Below are 22,741 nucleotides of genomic sequence, written 5' to 3'. Positions count from 1 at the left end.
TGAATTCATGGTCTGCATTTACAGTGTTACTATATGTACTTTTTAAAAAAATACATTGCATTTATTCTGATTCTCCCACTTGGCATTTCCCACAGCAAACTAACCTCTTACCGTGACTGCTGTGCGGCCCTGGTCAGCTATTCCAGATGTTACGCCTTGTTTCTAAGTCTATTGAACAAATACCAGAAGAACCAGGTCAGTCATGCATGCCTTTGTTTGGTGTCCTCAATGTCTGTGCACTGGTGTACTCGTAGAAGCCAACATTGGGCGAGTTCATCTATATTAGTTCCTATTAGAAGCTTCCTTCCGTCTGTGGTATGACGGCCCCAGAAGGCAGTGGATACCTGCAAGGATTGAATAGAATAATCCGAGGCAGAAACTGCCTCCATTAAATAAGGTCCTTATGGGAGGTTCCTGACCTAGCGGGTAGACTGCAGGATTTCTGCTCTTCTTGGGGATTTACAGATTGCCTACGGGAGTTGTCCTGGGGTGGGCATGAAGTACACTGGTTATTTCAGTAGAAGCCGCCCACCACCACTACTGAACTTCACCCCGGGTTTATGGTCAGATGGGCAGAGAGAGGCCCGTCTATCTGTGCTTTAACAAGAACCATGGGGATTTAATGCAGGCGAAAGCTTGAGATCAGTCTACATGAGAGGTACCTTGAAGATTCTTTTAGCCTTTGAATTCACTAATTCTTTGATCATGCTGAATTTTAGAATATGAAATTTCAAGTTAAAGTGTTTGAAGAATTATCTGTCTACTATCATCTATGTATGTATGTATGTATGTATGTATGTATGTATGTAGTGTGTATGTATGTATTTGTCTATCTGTAAGATATATGTGTGCCTAAGTGTCTGTCTGTGTACCACACGCAGGCAGGGACCCCAGAGGTATGGGATCCCCTGGACCTGGAGTTACAGACCGTTGTGAGCTGCCTGATGTGGGTCCTGGGAACTGAACCCGGGTCCTCTACAAGAGCAGCCAGTGTTCCTAACTGCTGAGCCACCCCTCCCACCCTCAGGATAAAGTATTTATGAAACAACGTAGCTTCAATAAGGAAAAAATGTTGTTTACATTGTAAAATTGCATATATATATATATATATCACACACGGATGCCTGTGTGGGTGCATATGTGTGGAGACAAGAGGACAACTGTATCAGTTGGTTCTCTCTTTCTACCCCATGGGACCCAGGGATTGATGTCAGATCAGGTTTGGCAGTTTAAATGGAACTGACTCTAATTTTTCTAGCCAGGTAATTCTGTTGAAAATGTCTACATGTGTTGGCTTACATTATTTTAGCTTTGTATTGTTGTTCTTTTAGTGGTGGAGAAGTTTCTGTCATTGCCTTACCTTAGCAAGATAAGACCTTGCTAAAAGTCCTGGTAACTCACATTAAAAGCTGACCTACACATTTTTTACTTTATCTGTGTGTGCGCACACATAGGAGAGCAATGGGGTGAAAGTTAAGAGACAGGAAACCAAGGGCAGAGTCAGACAAAGCCTTGCTGAGTAGCCCAGGCTGGCCTAGACCTCCATATGTAATCCAGGCTGACCTGTCCGTGAGGCCCTCCTGCCTCAGCTCCCCAAGTGTGTAGCATCAGACACAGCACCGAGTTTGAGTCTTCCTCTGAGTATTCAGGCCACAGAGGCCTCCACACGAGCGCTCTGTGTTTTCTATACACTACATCCTTTAAAATTCGAGACTTCCTCATGTCAGACGTACACGAACTTGCTTAATCTACTTTAAGGTGCTAAACAATGCTGTTCACTTGTCCGTCAAGCTTGCCTAACTTAGGTTTTGCAAACTAAACTTTATCCTTGTAATCTAACTATAATCTTTGGACAGTGAATTGACCCAAGGATAAACCTTGCTATCTTGGCTATTTCTTTTTTCATTTGCCTTTGCGGTGAGGGACTGTGTTTTGGGGGGAGTGAGAGGTGTGCCCCCATGCATGTTCCTGTGGAGGTCAGAGGTCAGTGTTGGGTGCCGTCCATCTTACATTTCAAGGCAGAGCTCACTGATTGGCCGGGCTGGTTGCCAGCAGGACACCACCCCACCTGTCCGGTGCAGGGATGACTAGTGAGTCACCTCATGCAACTGTTTGTGGGGTGCTGGGGACCTGAACTCAGGTCCTCATTCTTACACAGAAAGCATTTTATCTACCGTCTAAGCCCCACAAGTTTCCTTTTTAAGAGAAAGGACCTGGGGAGATGGCTCAAAGAGAAAATGCTAGTTGCATAAGCACCAGACCTGGATTTGACTCTCTAGCACCTACACAGAAGCCAGTGTGCATGGTAGCCCCCTGCAGTCCCAGTACCTGGGAGGCACAGACAAGGAACGCCTGGGGCAAATCTGGTTACGTAGACTAAAGGAATTAGAATTGGTAGCCTCTGGGCTCAAGTGAGAGAGCCAGTCTCAGTATCTAAGTTGAAGAGTGACTGGGGAAGATGCTGGATGTTTCCTCTGGTCAAGTACATCTGCACACACTTGTAAACATGATAAACACCACATGCACAAGCACACACACACACACACACCACACACACACATACTCATGAACATCACATACATCACACACAAACATCACACACACATACACCACAAACACACATCACACACACACATACTCACACAAACATCACACACATCACACACAAACATCACACACACCACACACAAACATCATACATACACACACATCACACACACATACTCACAAACATCACACACACACACACACCACACACACACATCACACACACACACCACAAACACACATCACACACACACATGCTCACACAAACATCACACACCACACACAAACATCATACAACACACACACACACCACACACCACACACACACACCACACACACACACCACACACCACACACACACACCACACACCACACACACACACACCACAAACACACATCACACACACACATGCTCACACAAACATCACACACCACACACAAACATCATACAACACACACACATCACACACACATGCTCACACAAACATCACATACACCACACACAAACATCATATACTACACACACACACACACACACCACACACCACACACCACACACATCAGCACATTTATAGCGATGTATGTGTGAGCCTACTAATACATATAAAATAAATAAATATAAAAAGGAAGTTTAAGTTTTTCCTAGTACTCCTTATCGTGTCTTCTACTTAACTATTGCAATGTCATAATTTTGAGCGATCTCCCAGTAAGAAAAATACTTCCCAGCCCCACTATTTGAGAAGAGCGGGGGAGAGGTCAGGCTGCCAGGAAGTGATTAAGTAGCGCAGATACTCCCTCAAGTCATTAACCAAAGCTCCCCGTAAGTCCTGACAGTCTTCTGCCGGTGGTCCCAATGCTACCATTGATGCAGCCGCCTCCCCCACTGCAGCGAGCTCCCCGGGGACACAGGCCTGACGTGGGGTGACTGATCCTCACACTGGAGACTTTTGATATGGAGAGAATGAGTCTGGAGTCTGTGAACTGTTATAAGATATATTTTTCCTAATATTCAAGTGTCTTCCTTAAATAGTTACTGCTCTCTTCCTGGTTTGGAGGAGGACACGTTATTAAGTATTCTCCTTTCTTTCCATACTGGTGGGTTGCCATAAAACTGGCAGAGCGGAAAGGATAGATTTAAAATCACCTCAGATCAGCACAGGCCCAAGGAAACAGCCCACACCAAATTCCCACCCCTTCTCCAATACAGAAAGCCAGTTTCTAGAGCTTGTACACCCTATCCTAACGTGCTTCGCAGGAGCTTAGAAGTTTGTGCCTCTGAGTTTCACCTGGATATGGAGGTTTAGAACAGATCTTCAGAGTGGAACTCAGCCCCGCGGAAGCTTGAGGAAAATTACTCGTGCCCCAGCTGTGCGAACTGTCTCTGCGAGATTAGCTTGGCAGAAATATAGTTGAAAGCTTTGCAGTCTCTCAGTGTCCATCCCTAACAGTGAGGGCTTAGGTCTGGAGTGCCTCCGCTCAGGGAGGTTTTGTTTATTTCTAACTCCCTTCCCCCCCACCCCGCCTCACCCCAAGCCAGGAGGAGGGGTGTGTTTCCAAAGAGTTTACCTAGTCACCCTTCAGAGAGCGCCAGAAACACAGGTCTCATATTCCAACTCTTGTCTCACTCAGAAGCTCAGCAGAGCCCACCTGGTTAGGATTTGCATAGGAGACCCTCATTTCTTCCTATGGGTCCCAGATGAGTCTAGGTTCTGATTAAAACCACGATTTAGGGACACAGTTTTGACCTTCATTGTGAAGGAACACCTCCATAACAAACTTAAAAGAAAGACCAGATAACTGAACGAGAGATTTCCTTCTCAGGAGATACAAAGTGCAATGTGGTTGGGAAGATGACGTCTCTCACAGACCATCGGTCGTCCTTGTTACGTACGTCAAAAGCTGTGAACAGTGCAAAGGAGCAAGAGAACAGACCCAGGCTGGAAAGCGGGGTCTGGTGGCTCTGGCTGGACCGTAGGCTGTTGTACTCAGCTGTAGGAGGCTGAGGCAGGACGTCTGAAGGTTTAAAGGCCTGCCTGTACCACAGAGCACATGCAACTTAGTGACAGAGACGCTATCCCAATAAAGTGCTTCAAAGAAGCCTGGGATGGACAGGGCCAAGTGGTGGGGCCCTCGACTGCTGTGAAATCCCCTGGTTCAGTCCCCAGCACCAGAAATCAAATGCAGTAAAACCTGTGGGAGAACCCTGCATCGCGCCCTGAAGTTTTATTATTTTTGTACAGTATATCCGTCTCCTGCTGATTACATACATTTGTAAACATTCCTTTTTCTGGTTTATTCGTAAAACTTAAAAGCTTCTTGAGCTCATAGTAAGTTTTGAGAAAATCACACCCTCACACGCCCTGTGTCTACTTAGAAAACACCATGACCAAAAGCAACTTGGGGAGGAAAGGCTTTATTTCACTCAGAGTCCCATAGAAGAGTTCCTCACCAAAAGCTACGTGGGCAGGAACCCACCCATGGAGGGGTGCTGCTTACCGACTTGCTCCCATACCTTCCCCAGCCTGCTTTCTTGTAGAACCCAGGATCAGAAGTCCAAAGACGGCACCACACAAAATAGGCTGGGCCTTCCCCCGTCAATCACTAGTTAAGAAAATTCTGCACGGCTGGGTCTTATGGAGGTCTTTCTCAACTAAGGTTCCCTCCTTTCAGAGAACTCTAGCTTGTGTCAAGTTGACATAAAACTAGCCAGCACACCCCACTTTGACATTTGCTGTCCTTTTGGCTAAAAATCGTCCTTTAAAAACTGCTGTTTGCTCTGCCCCCTGCACATTTGAGAAAGCCAACGGGTTATGTGTGCATCCACAGTAATTATGCAGGTTAACTGGAATGCCAAAAGTTTTCCCTCCGTGTGAGACAGCGGTCCAAATACTCCTCCTGCATGGCGTGGCCTCTTTAAAATTAGTTATTATACTAGGAACATTTAGGAGTTCATCTGAGCCAGGCATGGTAGCTAGTGTCTTTTCTCAAGGAGGCAGAGGCAGGAGGATCTCTGAGTTTGATGCTAGCCTGGTCTAGAGCTCCAGGACAGCCAGGGCCACACAAGAGAAACTGTGTCTAAACCCTGTCTTGAAAAAGAAAGCAGCAAAACAAAACAAAACAAAACAGAAAAATTTAATCTGGCAGAATCCAAATTTGTGAACGCATTAAATTAAAAAAAGGGTTTCTCCAAAATTCCAAACAGTCTTCATTACCTCCAAGATTGTGTGCTGTCTCAAACATGTACTTAAACCGCTCATCACTTCACATTTATTGATCCAGCAAAATTTGACACTATCATGCATATAGAAAATCATGTTGAGGGGCCGGAGAGCTGGCCAGTGGCTCAGAGCACTGCGCTCTTGCAGAGAACCTGGCTGTGTGCCCAGCACTCCCACGGCAGCCACAAACATCCGTAACGCCATTCCCGGGGTCGATGCCCAATTCCAGCCTCTGCCAGCACCAGGCACACGAGTGGAACACAGATATGCACACAGTCCAAACACTCATACGCGCAAAACAACGATAACTCTAAAAATTAATATTGAATAAAACGAAGGACGGGATCACCCGTCTGGGTCTGGGGGAGTAATCAGAGACACAGCAAAAGGTTCTGGGTTCAGTTCCTAGTGTCAGAGCCTTCTTGTCTGTGTCTGTGTGTGCCTCTCCTTGTCTACATATCCGCACCCGACTGGAGCCCGGAGTGTATTCTCTGTGACACACGTGCAGTTCTCTAATCCTCGGAAGCTGCTCTGAGAGCCCACTATGTTCTCTTAGCAACATGGGGACACGTCACCCCTCACTTCTGAGGACAACCTGACTTGCTGGCCAGAGCCATGTTAAATCAGCCTCTCTTCTTCCTTTCTTGGCCATGTGCTCTTACTATGTAGCCTAGGCTATCATGGAACCCAGCAGGCCGGCACCAACCCGTACTCTCCGTGCTGGGCTTTCCAGCGTGAGCCTGTTGTGATTTTTCAAGACCATAGAATCGAAAATCGGAAACAGACACCTCTAGCCCTAGCTCTCTGAGGAAGCTGAGGCAGGAGGATCACGAGCTAGGTGATAGCCTGGGCTACGTAGTGAGCCCCAAACAAACAAGATGAAACAAGCCTCATACTGACAGATGTCACCTACACCTCCCCCTCCCCGTCCCCCACGCACACACAAAGCGATCTTATCAGGGCTCAGGGCGCTGCACAGGAAGCTGCGGCCAGTCACTTCCACAGCACACTGAGGGGGAAATCCTGTCCCGGGGCTCACTGCTGATGGGAGATGTGAAATATCTCTTCCCCATCTGCTGTTGTTTTTGTTAAAGGGGGAAAAAAGACAAACTACAGGAGGCAGTACCCAAAGCGAGCGTCCGACCTATCACTGCTCTCACAGCTATTAAGAGAAACTTTAGCATTTAGAACATGCCTTTCCGAGTGTGCCGAAAGGTAAAGAGGGGGTAGGTGGCCTGCGCTTCTAATACTACACACCTGCAATGTGAGAACGGCCCAGTAGGAATGTGGATTCGTGCGTTTTTGCAAAGCCACACAGTAAAAATAGACAGGAGAGGCGTCTCCGTTTAATCCCAGGGTCCAACGCTTGCCTTATCGTTGGAATGAATCTCTTGGGAAACTTGGGAAATGCAGGTCGCTGGGCCTCACCCTGGGTGGTTCTGGTTGAGTTCTGGGGTGGGACCCAAGAGCCCATTTCTAAGACACTCCTGCCCAAGCAGCAGCTTGGAGAACCTGTAGCACAGAGTGTTGAGGTGGTTCCCTAAGACACATCCTTCAGTATGCACGAAGTGACTTTTAGATGAACCTCCAGAGGTCACAGGGGCTCACTCAGGTCATCCTGATGTAGGATGAGCATGTCAAAGGAGGATGCAAGTGGCGAGACTGGCCAAATGTGCTTCTTTAGTAAAACGTGGGGCTGTCTCGTTTGCCTTCACATGGGCAGCAAACAATTTCTGACCTGTTTATGCTCTGTCTCTGTCTCTGTCCCTGTCTCTGTCTATATCTGTCTGTCTCTGTCTCTATCTGTCTCTCTGTCTCTGTCTCTTTCCCTGTCTCTGTCTATATCTGTCTGTCTCTGTCTCTATCTATCTGTCTATCTGTCTCTCTCTGTGTATGTGTGGTGTGTGTGTGTGTGTGTGTGTGTGTGTGTGTGTGTGTGTGTGTGTGTGTACGCGCGCACACACACACACAAGCATGTGCCCGTGGAGGGGGGTTACACTAAACAAGTGCTCTCCCACAAAGCTCTCCCAGCTACAGAGACTGTTTCTTAGGGAAAACAAGATGTTACGTTTTGTTGTGTTAGACTCTTCTCCCAATTTTCTCTGCCAGACTTTTGTCAAAACAAGTTGTCCTGAGACCAGCTGCCACCCTTGGCAGGCATGCAGCACCAATCAGAGTAGCCCACGAGGGAGGAATGAGGTGGGGCCCTTGAGACCCTCGGAACGACCCACCCAGGGGAGGTCTCACAGACCACAGTTAGCTAGACAAGCCCCCGGGTGTTGATTTGTTATGTGAGACAAGCACCGTTTTGTCATTAAAACAATTCCTGTAGATTCTTCCCTTTGAAAGAGCACAGATGTGTATCTGTACCCACCTCTGAACTTCCTAAGTTTGCGGCAGACATGTTTGAGAGTTGCTGTGTTATTTCTGTTGACAACACATCTTACTCCCAGCCCTGGATGAAGTGAGCTAAGTCTGCATGTGGTATTTCTCTGGGGGCGGGGGTGGGGCTCTCATTCAACCAGCTCGACAGAAGCTCTCCCCTCAGCTTTCAGAACAGACAGGGGCAACAAGCACTCCTCAACTTATGTCTATGTAAATTAACTTGCCCAAGTGCTAAGACAATCTGTAGCTCGGGTCTCAATGGGCACAAAACTGAGACAGCAAACAGTCACCATCAGCCTGATCCAAAGGCACGGTTTCCAGTTAGGTAAGAATTCCTATCAAGATCCAATTAGATGATAGGTTTAAGAAGCAGGCACATATTGTCCGCTTTATGGTGTAAATTGCATTTGGTACAAACCAAATGTGCAAACAGATGGGCTTTGTAAGGGAGAAGGAGCAGTGCGTGGTACTAAAGCAGGGCTAACTTCTGAGGTGCCTCTGATGTCAGTGCTGCTACATTTAGAAGCTCATCAAAATACGTGTGGGTTTGAATTTTGGAAGAACATGAAGGGATTTCCCCCATTTCTTCTGTAAATATCTACCGGGCAAGAACTCTGGTACAAAACGCCTGAAATAAGACTTATGTAAGGGGCAGTCTTTCACAAAGGTCACACGATGTTCACAGAGAACAACCTTATCTACACTAGCAGTTGCCACCATGGTCCCACCACCTCTGCGGCTCTTTCCACCTACGGGCAGGGCAAATTTCTTCCTTTCTTCTTCTCTAAACATAAGTCCTAGGTGCGGGATCACAGGCAAAGCTTTGCAAGCAGGGTCTGGAATCACCAGTCTGGCCCTCGCCTGTGCTGTATTTTTAAAGTCCACCCCTTGTTCCATGCAAAAGTCCCTCCAGCCTGGCTTGCAGCGCGCGCTGTGATTTGGACAGCTCCGACCGACATCCCGTTGCAGGAAGAGAGACCTGGAGTGACTGGAGATGGGGGCTGAAAGCCCAGCATCCCACCCGTCCCCACATTTCTACCTTGGGCCAGGCATTTAGCTGCCCAGAGATAACCCACCCTCCCTTCCTCACATCCTCTTAGCAGCTGCAGTGGATTGGTTAGGAAGAGCCCTCCACCCCCTTCCCCTGGTGTCTTTGTGTGTCAACTTGCTTCCACTGGCTCTCTGCCTCCTCCCTGGCAGGAGTGTGCCCTTTGGCTGCCTTCCCGGGCCTCTCTGCAGGCACATTCCCAGCGGTGCTGGGAGAGCGAGAGAGAGCTTGGCTGAGCTCTCTCCTTGTTCAGCCTTGCCCTGGTTCTGCACCCCTGACCGGGCAGGCACAGTGGGCCTGAGTTTGCTCATTCTTTCCAGCTCTCACTGTTTTTGTCCTTGCAGAACCGGCACTTCCCCCCGACCCCCCAGCACAGAACCCAAATGCCCTCATGTCTGTGGCTTAGAAAGGAACCCAGCACAGTGAAGATCTAACTGTTGCCCTGAGGTTTTTGAGTGGCTGCCACATTCAGAGGCCTGGGGTGTGGGTGCTCAGTAAACAACGGCCGATAGGGCGGGCGGGCGGGCATCTCTGCCTTCAGAATGGTGTGCTTAGACCCTTGGTTTTGAGGCTGTGGTCTCTCAGATTGGTCTGATACACACACACACAGACACACACACACAAACACACACACAAACACACATATACACACACAAATACACATACATACACACAAACACACACACAAACACACACATACACAAACACAAACACACATATACACACACATACACACATACACACACACTCACACATACACACAAACACACACACATACACACACATATACACACACAAACACACACACATAACACACTCATACACACATACACACACATACACACACATACATACACACACATACTCACACATACACACAAACACACACACACACAAACACACACATACACATACATACACATACACACATACATTCATAAACACACACACATACACACAAACACACACATACACACACAAACACACACATACACACATACAAACACATACACACACATACACACACATATTCACACACACACATACACACACACACACACACACACACACACACACACGAGTCTCTCAGGCCAATTATCAACCCTTCTCCAGTGCCTATAGGTAAGGCATTGTTTGCCCAGGAGCCTGCCGCTTGTCTGTGGTGATAAACATCTATGCTTCAGCAACCTGCAGTTAGGTTTTATTTAAAGGTGAAAAGTCAGATAAATAAAGCAAACTGGAGATCCTGACTCAACTCAGGCATTTTTTTAGCCAATGTTTAAAACAGGGCTTTTTGATTAAGGACATGGGAAAGTTAAATTTTCAACTCATTTATACCCCCTTTAAATTCTCGAAGGTCTTTCTAAAGGCTTTCCTAGGTGGGGGAGGAATTCTAAGTATGATGAGTCTGTGGAACATAGTCTATTCCTTCTGTGACAGCTTGACATCAGTCCTTCGCCTGTGGTCAGCATCGTGTACAGGAACTATTTTAGGGTGCCGTGGGGAGGGGGTGAGAGTCATGAGCTCGCTCTGGCAGCCTGTGGGTGGGGAGCGTTATGAGGTAAGGCACCATCAGTCACACAGGGCAGATGGCTGAATTGGATGCTCCTTCAGGGTGAGGGAACAGGCAGTGGATGCTTTTGAGCTGAGAGGAATGTTCTGCTCCCAAGAGGAAGAGGTTCCGTCTCCTCCTGCAGTGCACACACAGGCCACCAGGGGCGCCTTTCACAAGGGAAGGAAGGCAACCCGTTTGAGAGGTGGGTGAAGGGTCAAAGAGGCCTGGTGAGTGCCTTTAATCCCAGTAGTAGCTAACCCTGCTGCTGCTGCCACTGGAGCTGGTCATAGCCATTCTCTATAGCAGTGTCCTCTTCTGAGTCCTACCATAGTTAAAGACTTTTTTTTTCAACTTGAGGGGCCCATCATGTCTAAGCAAAGTGCACGTCCTTTAGGGCACACCATGCTGACAGGAGAAAGACTTGCCCGGCACGCTGGAGGAAGGTCAGGCTGCTTGTCTGTGTTCTGGTTGGCTGTCACTGCTGGTAATTCTATTTCCACCAAAATTAGAAAGTCTGTATGAACTGGTTATTCTAGACTGCCTTCTCAGGGATACTGAAAGCCTTTTCATTTTGTTATTTCAAAACTGTGTAATTGCGGTGTGAATGTGCACCACTGTGTTGGTTTAAAAAATACTGTGAAAGTGGAGCGCTGTTCTCGGGGACTGGGAAAGATGGAGAGGTGGAGAGCCGTGCGTTGAAGGAACTATTTCTGTTTTGAGATTGTGGGCCTGTGAACCTGATAATTCGTCATCTGTGGCATACTCTGTTGTTTTTCCAGATAAGGCCTCACTTGTAGTTTTGGCTGTCCTGGAACTCACTACGTAGAGCAGGCTGGCCTCGAACTTAGAGATCCTCAGAGATCCCTGCATCCCAAGTGCTGGGATGATAGGCGAGTGGCATTACACGGGACTTTCTCGGCATACTCTCTGTAAGTGTTTTTGGGATCTGCTTTGTTAGCTAAGGGATACTTTGTATACTTCAGATGGGTTGGTCTGGGCAGCGTCTGATTTGGGGGTGGGGGAGACTCTTCCGGGCAGGAGTGAGAGCCCAGGCCACTTAAAATGAGGCCATGGTCTCACAGAGACCCTTGTCCGGCTTCCAGTCTCAGGACTGTAGCTGAGCCAGGCACGTGCAGGTGCAGGAACAGCCTTCCACGATACTGCTCGTGTCCTGGCCTCTTTTGTGCTCCTGGAAAACATATTTGCAAGAGGTGGGAAGAAAAGGCGTCTCCGTCAAAGGACAGAAACAGTGAGGGCAGCAGGTGGTGCGAGCCGGGTGCTGCAAACAGCACAATCTGTCATCCCCGTTTGTTGATGTCGAATGCCACCCTTCAGTTGGCACCGCTGCTGCCAGGAGCCGCCCCCTCCCTTCTCCCTCCGGCAGGGAGAGAGGCATTGTGACAGTGTTAACCCTTCCTTCCCCACAGCCACTTCCAACTGAATCATCTTTGTCACACCACGACCCGCGTAGACGTCAGAACCAAAGATATTTAGACATGTCAAGGACCCGGGGCGAGTTTTAGAAAAAGTAGCACTCGGTCCGTCCAGATGAACTCACAGGCTCCGGGTTAAATGTTCCTGGTAGCTGAACAGCGATGGGTAGAGGAGGTGCCCAGGCCGGAGGAACCTAGGAAGAGGGGAAGGAAAAGAGAAATAACCCACTGAGGAGTAAATGAGCTGGTCCTGACAAGACTTAGCTGTCTGTTAGGTGCCTCAGACAACATTTTAGATCACTTACGATGTCTTCGCTGTCTCTTTTCATGTTTCCTCATGGGGACGGGAGACCCCTGTTGCCGTAGGTATTAAAAAAAATTCACCATTTCACACCGTTGCTGGCACCAGCGGGCCACCTGGCATCTGCCGGGTATTTTCATTTTAATCAGCAAAAATGACTCGCTAAGTTCCCAATTTCCATCCCACGTTGCCGCCAGCTACTCTCCGGGCCCTGCGGCCATCTTGCCATCTATCTAGCTCCCAAGGCCGGTCCTTGCCACGCCAGTTCCACACAGAGAGCGCCTATCTCTCTTGCCCCAGACTCTGCTCACATTCCCAGCGACCGCCCCCTGTGGTTCTAGTCACAACTCCCAGTAACCTGTTTAAAATCAAAACTCAGTAAACTTATCATTTATTAATCACGTTTATATCAGTAAATTCTCACTCCACAAAACATCCACACAATAAACTCAGAGCCAATTAATGTAGATAGAACTGCCCACTTCAATAAGACAAATTATCCTATAAAATTCCATCCCTTATAAAATATTCATAACTATCTGTGGCCCTTTAAGGCCACACAGATCTGGGTTCGTCCTTCTCTGCCTCCACCTTGGTTCTCCTTGCTCCAAAACCCTGTGCCCACCTTACTTTTTCACTGCCTAATCACAGGCCTTGCCTTATCTTGTGCCCGCCCTCACTTGCACGTAGACAACAGCCCACATTTCACCCTTCCTGTCCAATTAAAAAGGAACTTTTCTCTCAAGTGTAAGCTGAGCCCAGCTATCAGGGAACACCACTAACACGGCTGGTGTGGAAGGAGTCGGAGCTCGCTGTCCGGGGTGAGATGCCAAGACAGCTTTGCTCAGGTGGCAAAAATGGAAATCTTCAAGTTTAGTGACTTGGTTCGTGTGTGTCTCAGAAGCCTTGTGGGAAGGTTAGTTCTGTTGTTTTGTCAACTTGACACAAGCCAGGGTCGACCGGCAAGAGAGAACCTCGGTTGGGGAAATGTCTCCATTAGATTGGGCTGCAAGCAAGCCTGTGGGCCTTTTTTCTCAATTGATGATTGGCGTGGGACGGCCCAGCCCACTGTGGGTGGAGCCACTCGGGCAGGCGTTCCTGGGAGGTCTGAGAAAGGTGGCTGAACCTTAGCCTGAGAGCCAGCCAGTGAGCAGCACCCCTCCGGACCTCTGCTTTAGTTCCTGCCTCCGGGTTCCTGCCCTGACTGCCCTCACCGATAGACCGCGATATGGAAGTGTAAGCCAAACAAACGCTTTCTTTCCCAAGTCGCTTTTGGTCACGGTTGGTTATCAGAGCACGCAGGGGCCTTCCTAGAACACTTTGGACCCCTGAAGCGCATCTGAAGGTCCATGTGTTTGTTGCTTAAGCTACTGCTATGGTCAGTACTGATCTTTACAGAAACAGAGCTCATGCAGCCACAGTCAGAAGGCAAATCAATGTTTGCAGAAATCCTGTCACAGTCATTGGCTTGGAAAACAGAAAGAATTTTCTGTCAAGGAACTGAGTTCTTGGAAATCCTGATCTTTCTATTGCACCTGGTCCGGATGCTGGAGCTCTGTCTGCTCTGTTCCTTACTCTGAGAGCCCAGGGAGCGCCTTTCTGAATTGGGAATTGCTGGAGGGAACTGTGCAGTGGGATCCGTGTTTCTTGGTGAAATCCCATGCTTAGCGGCCATCCTCAGGCCTGTCCATGCAGGAGTGCACGCAGCCCGTGTTCCGTGGCATCTCGAGGTTGACCTCAAGTTCGCTTCTGATGATTCTGCTACTCACTGCATCCTCTTCCCCATCCCTTCCTTACTTTTTTTCTTCTAAAAAATTTGATTAATTTAGTGTGTGTGTGTGTGTGTGTGTGTGTGTGTGTGTACAGGCACACCATGGCACACATGCGGAGGTCAGAAGCTAACTTTGGGAGAGCCTTGAGCCCTGAGCCATCTCACCTGCATGCCTCTCTCTCATTTTCTTTCTTTTTTTCTCATTTCCTCCCTCCCTTCTTCCTTTTTCTGTCCCCTCTCCATCTCTCCCTCTTTTCTTTCTCTTTCCCTCCCTTCCTTTCTTCTCTCTACTTCTTTCCTCTTCCTTTTCCTTCCTTCCTTCCTTCCTTTCTTCCTTCCTTCCTTCCTTCCTTCCTTCCTTCCTGTCTTACTGTGTTTCATAGGCTGGCTTCGAACTCATGGTCCTTGTGAAGCTGGGATTCAGGTATACACCTAAGCCTACCCCCATCTTTGAGCAGCCTTTTCCCCTGCAATCCTCTGAATCTGTAAGTCTGTCCCACGGTTCAGCGCAGTGTGTGCTCTGATTGTACGGTGCCTGTGTCTCATTTACTCTCATGACAGTCCCCAGGGGTCCCTGTGTCTCCCTGAGACTCTAGCTGGAATCCTTCTCCTTGGCTGTCTTGCTCTTTGCAGCGAGTTCCCCCTCATAACTAGCTGCTGCTTGCCAGGTAGCTGGCGAGCCGTTGAGAACACTGTCATCCTGGTCTCCGTGCACACCCCCGTGATGCCCATCTAAGCCTCAGCTGAGAGGATCGCTTTCTTTCCAGGGGTGGAGCAGAGGGAGGCTCTCCTGATTGGATGACCGCTGAGTGCCGAGAGTCGAGCTGTCTCTGAAAACAGCCCTCCACCCCTGCACCGTCCTCAGGCTCCAGTCCTCGCCACAGTGCGGGGCTCTGCCCTTCTTCACGGTGACAAGTGGTTCACAGCCGCACCACCAGCCCGCTGCTGCTCTGCCAGTGTCAGGGACGTTCCTTCAAGAACAAGCAGGAACAGGTTGACACTGGCAGATTCGTCTCTGAGGAATCGAAAGGGTGTCCTTTGTCCTCAATCTTGCTTTGACTCCTTGCCACGCCCAACCCGCTGCCCTGGGCCTCAGGATCCCACCTGGTTCTCCGTGCCTTATCTAAAACGCGCCCAGCCTTTGGCCCTGCCCGTGTCCTTAAGGCTGATGTGATATTAATCTGACCAGCAAAGCCAGAATGGTGGAAATCTCCTTGGTCGGTGGAATAAGTCCTCGGCTGTCTGCAAGCATGCAGGGCAGAGGGGAGAGATGGTCACTGAGTTGGAGGACCGCAGGGTCCAGGACACCCTGGAGTCAAGTCCTGTTCCAGTTTGACTGGCCACAGGACCTACACAGCTTCTGCAGGACCCAGTGTAAAAGGGCTCAGTGCCCGGCACACTAAACGTCACACACAGCCCAGCAGTGGGCCTTAGCAAGGATTCTTTTGTCATTTTCATCCATCCATCCATCCATCCTTCCATCCATCCATCCATCCATCCATCCATCCACCCACCCCACCCACCCATCCATCCACCCACCCATCTACCCACCCACCCACCCATCCATCCTTCCATCCATCCATCCATCCATCATCCATCCACCCACCCACCCATCCATCCATCTACCCATCCATCTACCCATCCATCCATCCATCCACCCATCCATCCACCCACCCATTCATCCATCCATCCATCCATCATCCATCCACCCACCCACCCATCCATCCATCCACCCATCCACCCACCCATCCATCCATCCTTCCATCCACCCATCCATCCATCCTTCCATCCTTCCATCCACCCATCCATCCATCCTTCTATCCATCCATCCATCCATCCATCCATCCATCCATCCTTCCATCCATCCACCCATCCATCCATCCATCCATCCATCCACCCACCCACCCACCCATCCATCCATCCATCATCCATCCATCCACTCATTCATCTTCCTGAGTTCCGTCGTCAAGTGAAGTAAACGACTGTTCTTTTGAACTTGGTGTCATGTAGCTCATATAGCCTCAAACTTGCTGTGTGGTGGAGGAGGATGACCTTGAACTCATGACTCCGCCTTCCTCCTCAGTGCCGGGATTACAGGCGAGCAGCACCATGCCAGTGAAGCCAGCCTTACCTTTGTATCTTTCGTTTAAAGCTTCTCGTTGTAGGTTTTTATTTAATGTTTTCCTTTCCTTCTACTTTTCCCCTTCATGTTTCTTCTTTTCTTTCGTACTCTCTAGCCCAGGCTCTGGAGTTTCTCTATGTAGCCCATCCTGGCCTTAAACTCATGGCAATTCTCCTGCCTCATCTTCTCAAGTCCAGACCTTACCCCCTGACCCTTAAGAACGCTTTTAGCGCTTTTTTGGGTGGGGGGGTTCAGTTGGTAGGTGCTTACCTAGTGTGCACAGAGTTGAGTTTAATTCCCAGTGCTAAATAAACTGGGTTTGGCACTACACACCTGTAATCCACTCAAGATGGGAGTAAAGGACCTAGAGTTCAAGGTAGTAAGTTCAAGGCCAGTGTGGGATATAAAAAAAAAAGCCAATAAATAAGAACACATGTTCATTATATGGCATATGTACAGAAAAGTTCATTTACATACGTGTATGAGCTAGCAAACAATTTTAAAAGTGTCAGTCATTTAACTGTCAGTAAAACCACAGTTTTACTATAGGGTCCCTCAGCGGCACAGTGGTTCTAGGCATGGGCTGCAGGAGACCCTGTCTCAGTGAGTCAGACAGACAGACAGACAGACTTCCTGCTGAAGTCAGAAACCCTGCTGTAACCCATCCACTGTTAGGGAATGCTTGAGTGGGGTGTCAGAGGGTTGACTGGGGAGTCAGGGGTATTGAGTGGGGGCGTCAGAGGTTGAGAGGTGAGAGGACATATTAGCTTTGAAACATCAGTTCACGTGACATATTTATTTTTAAAGACCACCCAGGTTTCGAGGTGAGGGTTCACAGATGCTGTGGGTCCCCCATCAGTCACCCTGCACGCCATCAGGGCCACCACGTGCTTCTAACCTCTCCTGTCACTTTTCAGGCATCTCTGGATTCAAACACTGCAAGACTTTGTAGACGCCAGCTGCGATCCGTTTCACTATTAGTAAAGTCGAGAGTAAATCAGACCAGAGTGTATTCTTTCCGATGGCCATTTCAGCTCCTCTGAGCTTGTAACACTGTCTTTTGTTTGTTGCAGGACTTAGTAATTCGAATTGTTTTTATCCTTGGCAACCTGACAGCGAAAAGTAACCAGGCCCGGGAACTGTTCTCCGGAGAGAGTGGGAGCGTGGAAACTCTGCTCACACTGTTCCAGAACTTCTACCGACTTGAGGAGAGCTCACCAAAGCTGCAGCGTTCAGGAGCCAGGCCACGGGCAGAGGCCGAGGACGTGCTGGTCAAGCTGACCCGTGTCCTTGCCAACATAGCCATTCACCCTTGCATCGGCCCAGTGCTAGCCGCCGACCCTCGGGTGGTGGGCCTGTTGCTGACAACCCTGGGTGAGAGCTGCAGCCCCAAGACAGATCCGTGGGAGGGGAGGGTTGTGGTGAGGGCTGGGCTCACTTTAAGGAATCCCCTTATCTGTGAAAGGAAAGACATTTCCGGGGGTTTGGGTCAGTTGGTAGAGTTCTTGCCTGATACACACACAGCCTGATACACTCCAGCACTGCTTATATCATGTAGGATGCCCATCCATGTCTGTAATCCCAGCACTTGGGAAGTAGAGGCAGGGAGGTCAAAGGCCAGCCCGGGCTACGTGAGACCTATCCCAAAACCAAACCTTTCTTCCTAGCGGTGCCTTATCCCATCCCAGATTTCAAAACCATAAGACCAACAGTGACACAACTCTTTACCAAAGAGTACAGTCACTAAATCATGCTCTTTAAAAGGATGAACGTTGGGTCATGGAGATGGTGTGAGATAAAGGTGCTCGTGGCCAACTCTGACTACCAGAGTTCCATTGAAGGATCTACAAAGTCAAAGGAAAGAGACAATTTCTACATGTCATGACTCTCTCACATGCGCTGTGGGCTGTGACACACAATAGGCAGATAAATAAATAATGTAAAATATTAAAAGGTTAATCGTTTTTTAAAGGTTTATTTATTTGTTATATACAAGTAAACTGTAGCTGTCTTCAGAAACACCGGAAGAGGGCATCAGATCCCATTACAGATGGCTGTGAGCCACCATGTGGTTGCTGGGATTTGAACTCGGGACCTCTGGAAGAGCAGTCAGTGTTCTTAACCACTGAGCCATCTCTCCAGCCCCATTAATCATCTTTTTTCATTTGTAATTTTTTTTTTGAGACAGGGTTTCTCTTTGGAGCCCTGGCTTTCCGGGAGCTCACTCTTTAGACCAGGCTGGCCCCAAACTCACAGACTCTCCCTGTGCTCCCAAATATGTTGGGATTAAAGGTATGAGCTACCACTGCACAGCCCTAAATCTTATGGTTGGTGAATCATATCAGAATTTAAAATAATTTTATCAGTCAGAAGAGCAAAATCAAGCCAAAAGTTAAAATTCTAAATTTTTCCAGGATCAGTCCCTACAAAGAGGGTTCCTCTTTTTCCAGTTCTTGTGTCACCTGTAATTCTGTCCCCTTCCTTCGTGCCCCACCTTTCCAGTTTGTTCTACCACAACAGAAGTTGATTTTGATCTGTGTACGGATGTGCCTGAGTATATGGCTTATGTGCAGGTGCTTATAGAGGCCAGAGGGGGGCGCCAGAGCCCCCACATCTGGAGTTACATAAGCTGTCAGCTATGGGTGCTGGGAACTGAACTCTGGTCCTTTGGAAGAGCAGCGAGCGCCCAGGCTCTCACCTATCTCCTCTTCCGGCTCCTCACTGCTGTGCTTCACGGGCTTTCTTTGGTGGGAGCCACTGTTGGGATGGGAGAAAGTCTATCTGTCTCTTTCTTTGTATTTTTTTGTGGGGGGAGGGGGTTTTAAGAGAGAGAGAGAAAAAAGAGGAGATCCAAAGTCTCGTTGCCCTCACTACAGGCACTTCCCAGCGACACAACCGTCCCCACTAGAGTCCACCTCTCACTGCTTGGCCACCACTGTAGGCGTTTGGACCAGTTCTCCCTCCCAACCCCATATCCCCAGAAATAAGATCCAGACTCAAAATATGTTTATAAATACCTTGGCCATATAGCTAGCCCAAGTTGTCCTTAAACTTGCTGCGTAACTAAGGGTGACCTTGAACTCCCGGACTTCCTGTCTCTACTTCATAAGTAGTAGTTTTACAAATGCATACTACCTTGCCGAGCTTATGCAGGACTGGGAATCAAACCAAGGCTCTGTGTGTGCCAGGCAAGTCCTCTACCAACTGGGGTGCATGTCAATTTACTGGGAGCCCCAGGAAATACTTAAAATCCAAGCCATTGTTTCAAGAAACTGGGCCAGGTGGGTGAATTTGTAATCCTGGCCCCAGGGTATAGAGGCAAGAAAGTCAGTCAGAGGTGGGGCAGGGCCAGGCAGGTGACAGAGGAACTGAGAATCGAGCTCTCTGCTGTGTTTGGATAACGACCCTCACAGGACCACTCTCTACTGGGAGGCAGGATGTGGGAATGAGAGCAAGCTTGGACCCTGAGGTCAGAGCATATGGGTGGGGCCAGGACAGCTCAGGTCACTGTGGTATTGTCCCCTTCACTGCAGACGTAGGGCTCCACCTAACTTTCCTAGACCTGGCTGTGGGAGTTGAGTTAGCACGTCCCCCATGCCACAGGAGCCCAGCTCACTCCCCAGCCCCAACTGTCCTTATCCTCTGACCTGCAGAATTGAGCGTGTCTCACCCACTTACCCCTTGGTTTCAGAATCGAAGTCACTGGGCGACTGTGAGGAGCTGGTGATCAACACCACAGCAGCCATCAACAATCTGTCCTTTTACCAAGTGAAGAGCTCTGTCCTGCAACACAGAAAGCTGTATGTTGCTGAATGTAAGGCTCAGAGAGTCGGCCGTGGCTTCACAGACATTCACTTAAGGTCTTGACTGCAATTCCTAAGCCCACATCTGAGGGAGTTACTAGGACAGCTGCCCTACCCACACACCCGAGCACCTTGGAACATGGGGACAGTTTGTTTCTTAGTTTTTGTTGAAATGCCTCTTGGTTTGTATTTTAGCACCATTAAAAGGAATGTTAACTAGAATGTCTCCTACCAAATACTGAGAACTTAAGATTTATCATTTATCACTCACTTTTAAATTCAGTTATAGGAAGAAGTTGAGAATAATATTACCAGTGTAAGTTTAAAAATGTGTAAAACTCTTGAGTGCTCCAGAGGCAAGGGCAGGGGCAGGGGCAGAGGGGCAGAGGGGCAGAGACAGAAAGGCAGAGAGGCAGAGAGGCAGAGAGAGGCAGAGAGAGGCAGAGAGGCAGAGAGAGGCAGAGAGGCAGAGAGAGGCAGAGAGGCAGAGAGAGGCAGAGAGGCAGAGAGAGGCAGAGAGAGGCAGAGAGGCAGAGAGAGGCAGAGAGAGGCAGAGAGAGGCAGAGAGAGGCAGAGAGGCAGAGAGAGGCAGAGAGGCAGAGAGAGGCAGAGAGAGGCAGAGAGAGGCAGAGAGAGGCAGAGAGGCAGAGAGGCAGAGAGAGGCAGAGAGAGGCAGAGAGGCAGAGAGAGGCAGAGAGAGGCAGAGAGGCAGAGAGAGGCAGAGAGAGGCAGAGAGGCAGAGAGAGGCAGAGAGGCAGAGAGGCAGAGAGAGGCAGAGAGAGGCAGAGAGAGGCAGAGAGGCAGAGAGAGGCAGAGAGAGGCAGAGAGAGGCAGAGAGGCAGAGAGAGGCAGAGAGGCAGAGAGAGGCAGAGAGGCAGAGAGAGGCAGAGGGGCAGAGAGAGGCAGAGAGGCAGAGAGGCAGAGAGGCAGAGAGGCAGAGAGAGGCAGAGAGGCAGAGAGAGGCAGAGAGAGGCAGAGAGGCAGAGAGAGGCAGAGAGGCAGAGAGAGGCAGAGGGGCAGAGAGGCAGAGAGAGGCAGAGAGGCAGAGAGAGGCAGAGAGGCAGAGAGAGGCAGAGAGAGGCAGAGAGAGGCAGAGAGGCAGAGAGAGGCAGAGAGGCAGAGAGAGGCAGAGAGAGGCAGAGAGGCAGAGAGAGGCAGAGAGGCAGAGAGAGGCAGAGAGGCAGAGAGAGGCAGAGAGAGGCAGAGAGGCAGAGAGAGGCAGAGAGGCAGAGAGAGGCAGAGGGGCAGAGGGGCAGAGGGGCAGAGGCAGAGGCAGAGGGTGGGGCAGGTGGATCTCTGAGAGTTTAGGGCCATTCTGGTCTACATTGTGAGTTCCAGGCCAGGCAGGGCTGTGTCAAACAAATAACAACAACAAACCCATAGAAACAAAAATCACCACACACCACACTACCTCCGGCATTGCCGCGTCTCTCTCTAACACACACACACACTTATGTAGTAGTGGTAGGGAGTATGGTATTTGGAAGTTATTCTAAATGTACTTATTTTCTCTCTGATTGCCAAATCCAGTGCTCTTAAAGCTCCTTGTGAGCAACAACATGGATGGGATCCTGGAGGCTGTGCGTGTCTTTGGAAATCTCTCCCAGGACCATGACGTCTGCAATTTCCTCATGCAGAAAAATGGTGGGTTGATGACAGTTCAGATCCTAAGCATGTGATTCTTGCCGATAGTCAGCTAAGAGACTTGGCGGCCTAGGCGATTAGAGCCTGATGTTTGTTTCTGTTTCAAGATGTACCATACTTCACATTCGTCCCGTGTGGGGGACAGCACAGGATTCTGGGATGGACATGGTTGTGTTCTCGACCCCAAGAGTAGCCTCTTGAGTGATGATATGTGTGTGCATGAGTGAGTGCATGTGTGTGTATGTGTACATGCATGTTGAGTGTGTTTGTGTGTGTGTGTGTGTGTGTGTGTGTGTGTGTGTGTGTAATGCTTTCAGCACTCATTATTTCTACTCCCGGGAATAGATGGGTGATGGTTTTCATGCACAAGCTAGAATATGTTACACCTTGCTTTGTAACTACCAAGAGGGCAACACCAAAAGGGCGGCGGCCGCAGTGAGTGTCACGCATTATGCTTTGGAATTGTGTGTGCTCATGCAACAAAATGTTCCACAGCAATTACAATAATGTTTATAGATACGATAATGTTATAGATCAGTCAGACACTGATCATCATGGATCGACCTGACACACAGAACATGGCATCAAAAGGCTGGTTATAGTAAGAAATAGGGGGGCTGGGGATTTAGCTCAGTGGTAGAGCGCGCCTAGGAAGCGCAAGGCCCTGGGTTCGGTCCCCAGCTCCGAAAAAAAGAACCAAAATAAATAAATAAATAAATAAATAAATAAATAAATAAATAAATAGGAAAAAAGGTCACCAGTGTAAATTTAAAATACGGCCCCCACCCAGCCTTCAGGAAGCAGAGGCAGGTGAATCTCTGTGGATTCATGACCACCATGGTCTATACAGTGAGTTCAGGCCAGCCAGGCCTCTGTAAATAGGCAAAAAAAAAAAAAAAAAAAAAACACAAAAA

General features: G+C 48.9%; 1 protein-coding gene across 4 annotated transcripts in view; it reads left to right on the top strand.

The window, feature by feature from the left end:
• The window catches only part of Armc2 (armadillo repeat containing 2), a 107,447-nt gene that overhangs the window by 73,075 nt on the left and 11,631 nt on the right, over nt 1–22,741 (top strand). For 3 of the 4 annotated variants that reach the window (XM_574794.5, XM_039099142.2, XM_063279680.1), the window contains 4 exons: nt 96–195; nt 17,454–17,754; nt 20,072–20,194; nt 21,714–21,827. In XM_574794.5, the coding sequence (XP_574794.3) occupies nt 96–195; nt 17,454–17,754; nt 20,072–20,194; nt 21,714–21,827 (638 nt within the window). Of the gene's footprint in view, nt 1–95; nt 196–17,453; nt 17,755–20,071; nt 20,195–21,713; nt 21,828–22,741 lie in introns of those variants that run through there. The other variant, XR_005497350.2, reaches the window with a different exon arrangement.

Source organism: Rattus norvegicus, chromosome 20, assembly GCF_036323735.1.
Source record: "Rattus norvegicus strain BN/NHsdMcwi chromosome 20, GRCr8, whole genome shotgun sequence".
Lineage (NCBI taxonomy): Eukaryota > Metazoa > Chordata > Mammalia > Rodentia > Muridae > Rattus > Rattus norvegicus.
The sequence above is the reverse complement of the archived record's forward strand: the minus strand, read 5'-3'. Positions and strand labels throughout refer to the sequence as shown.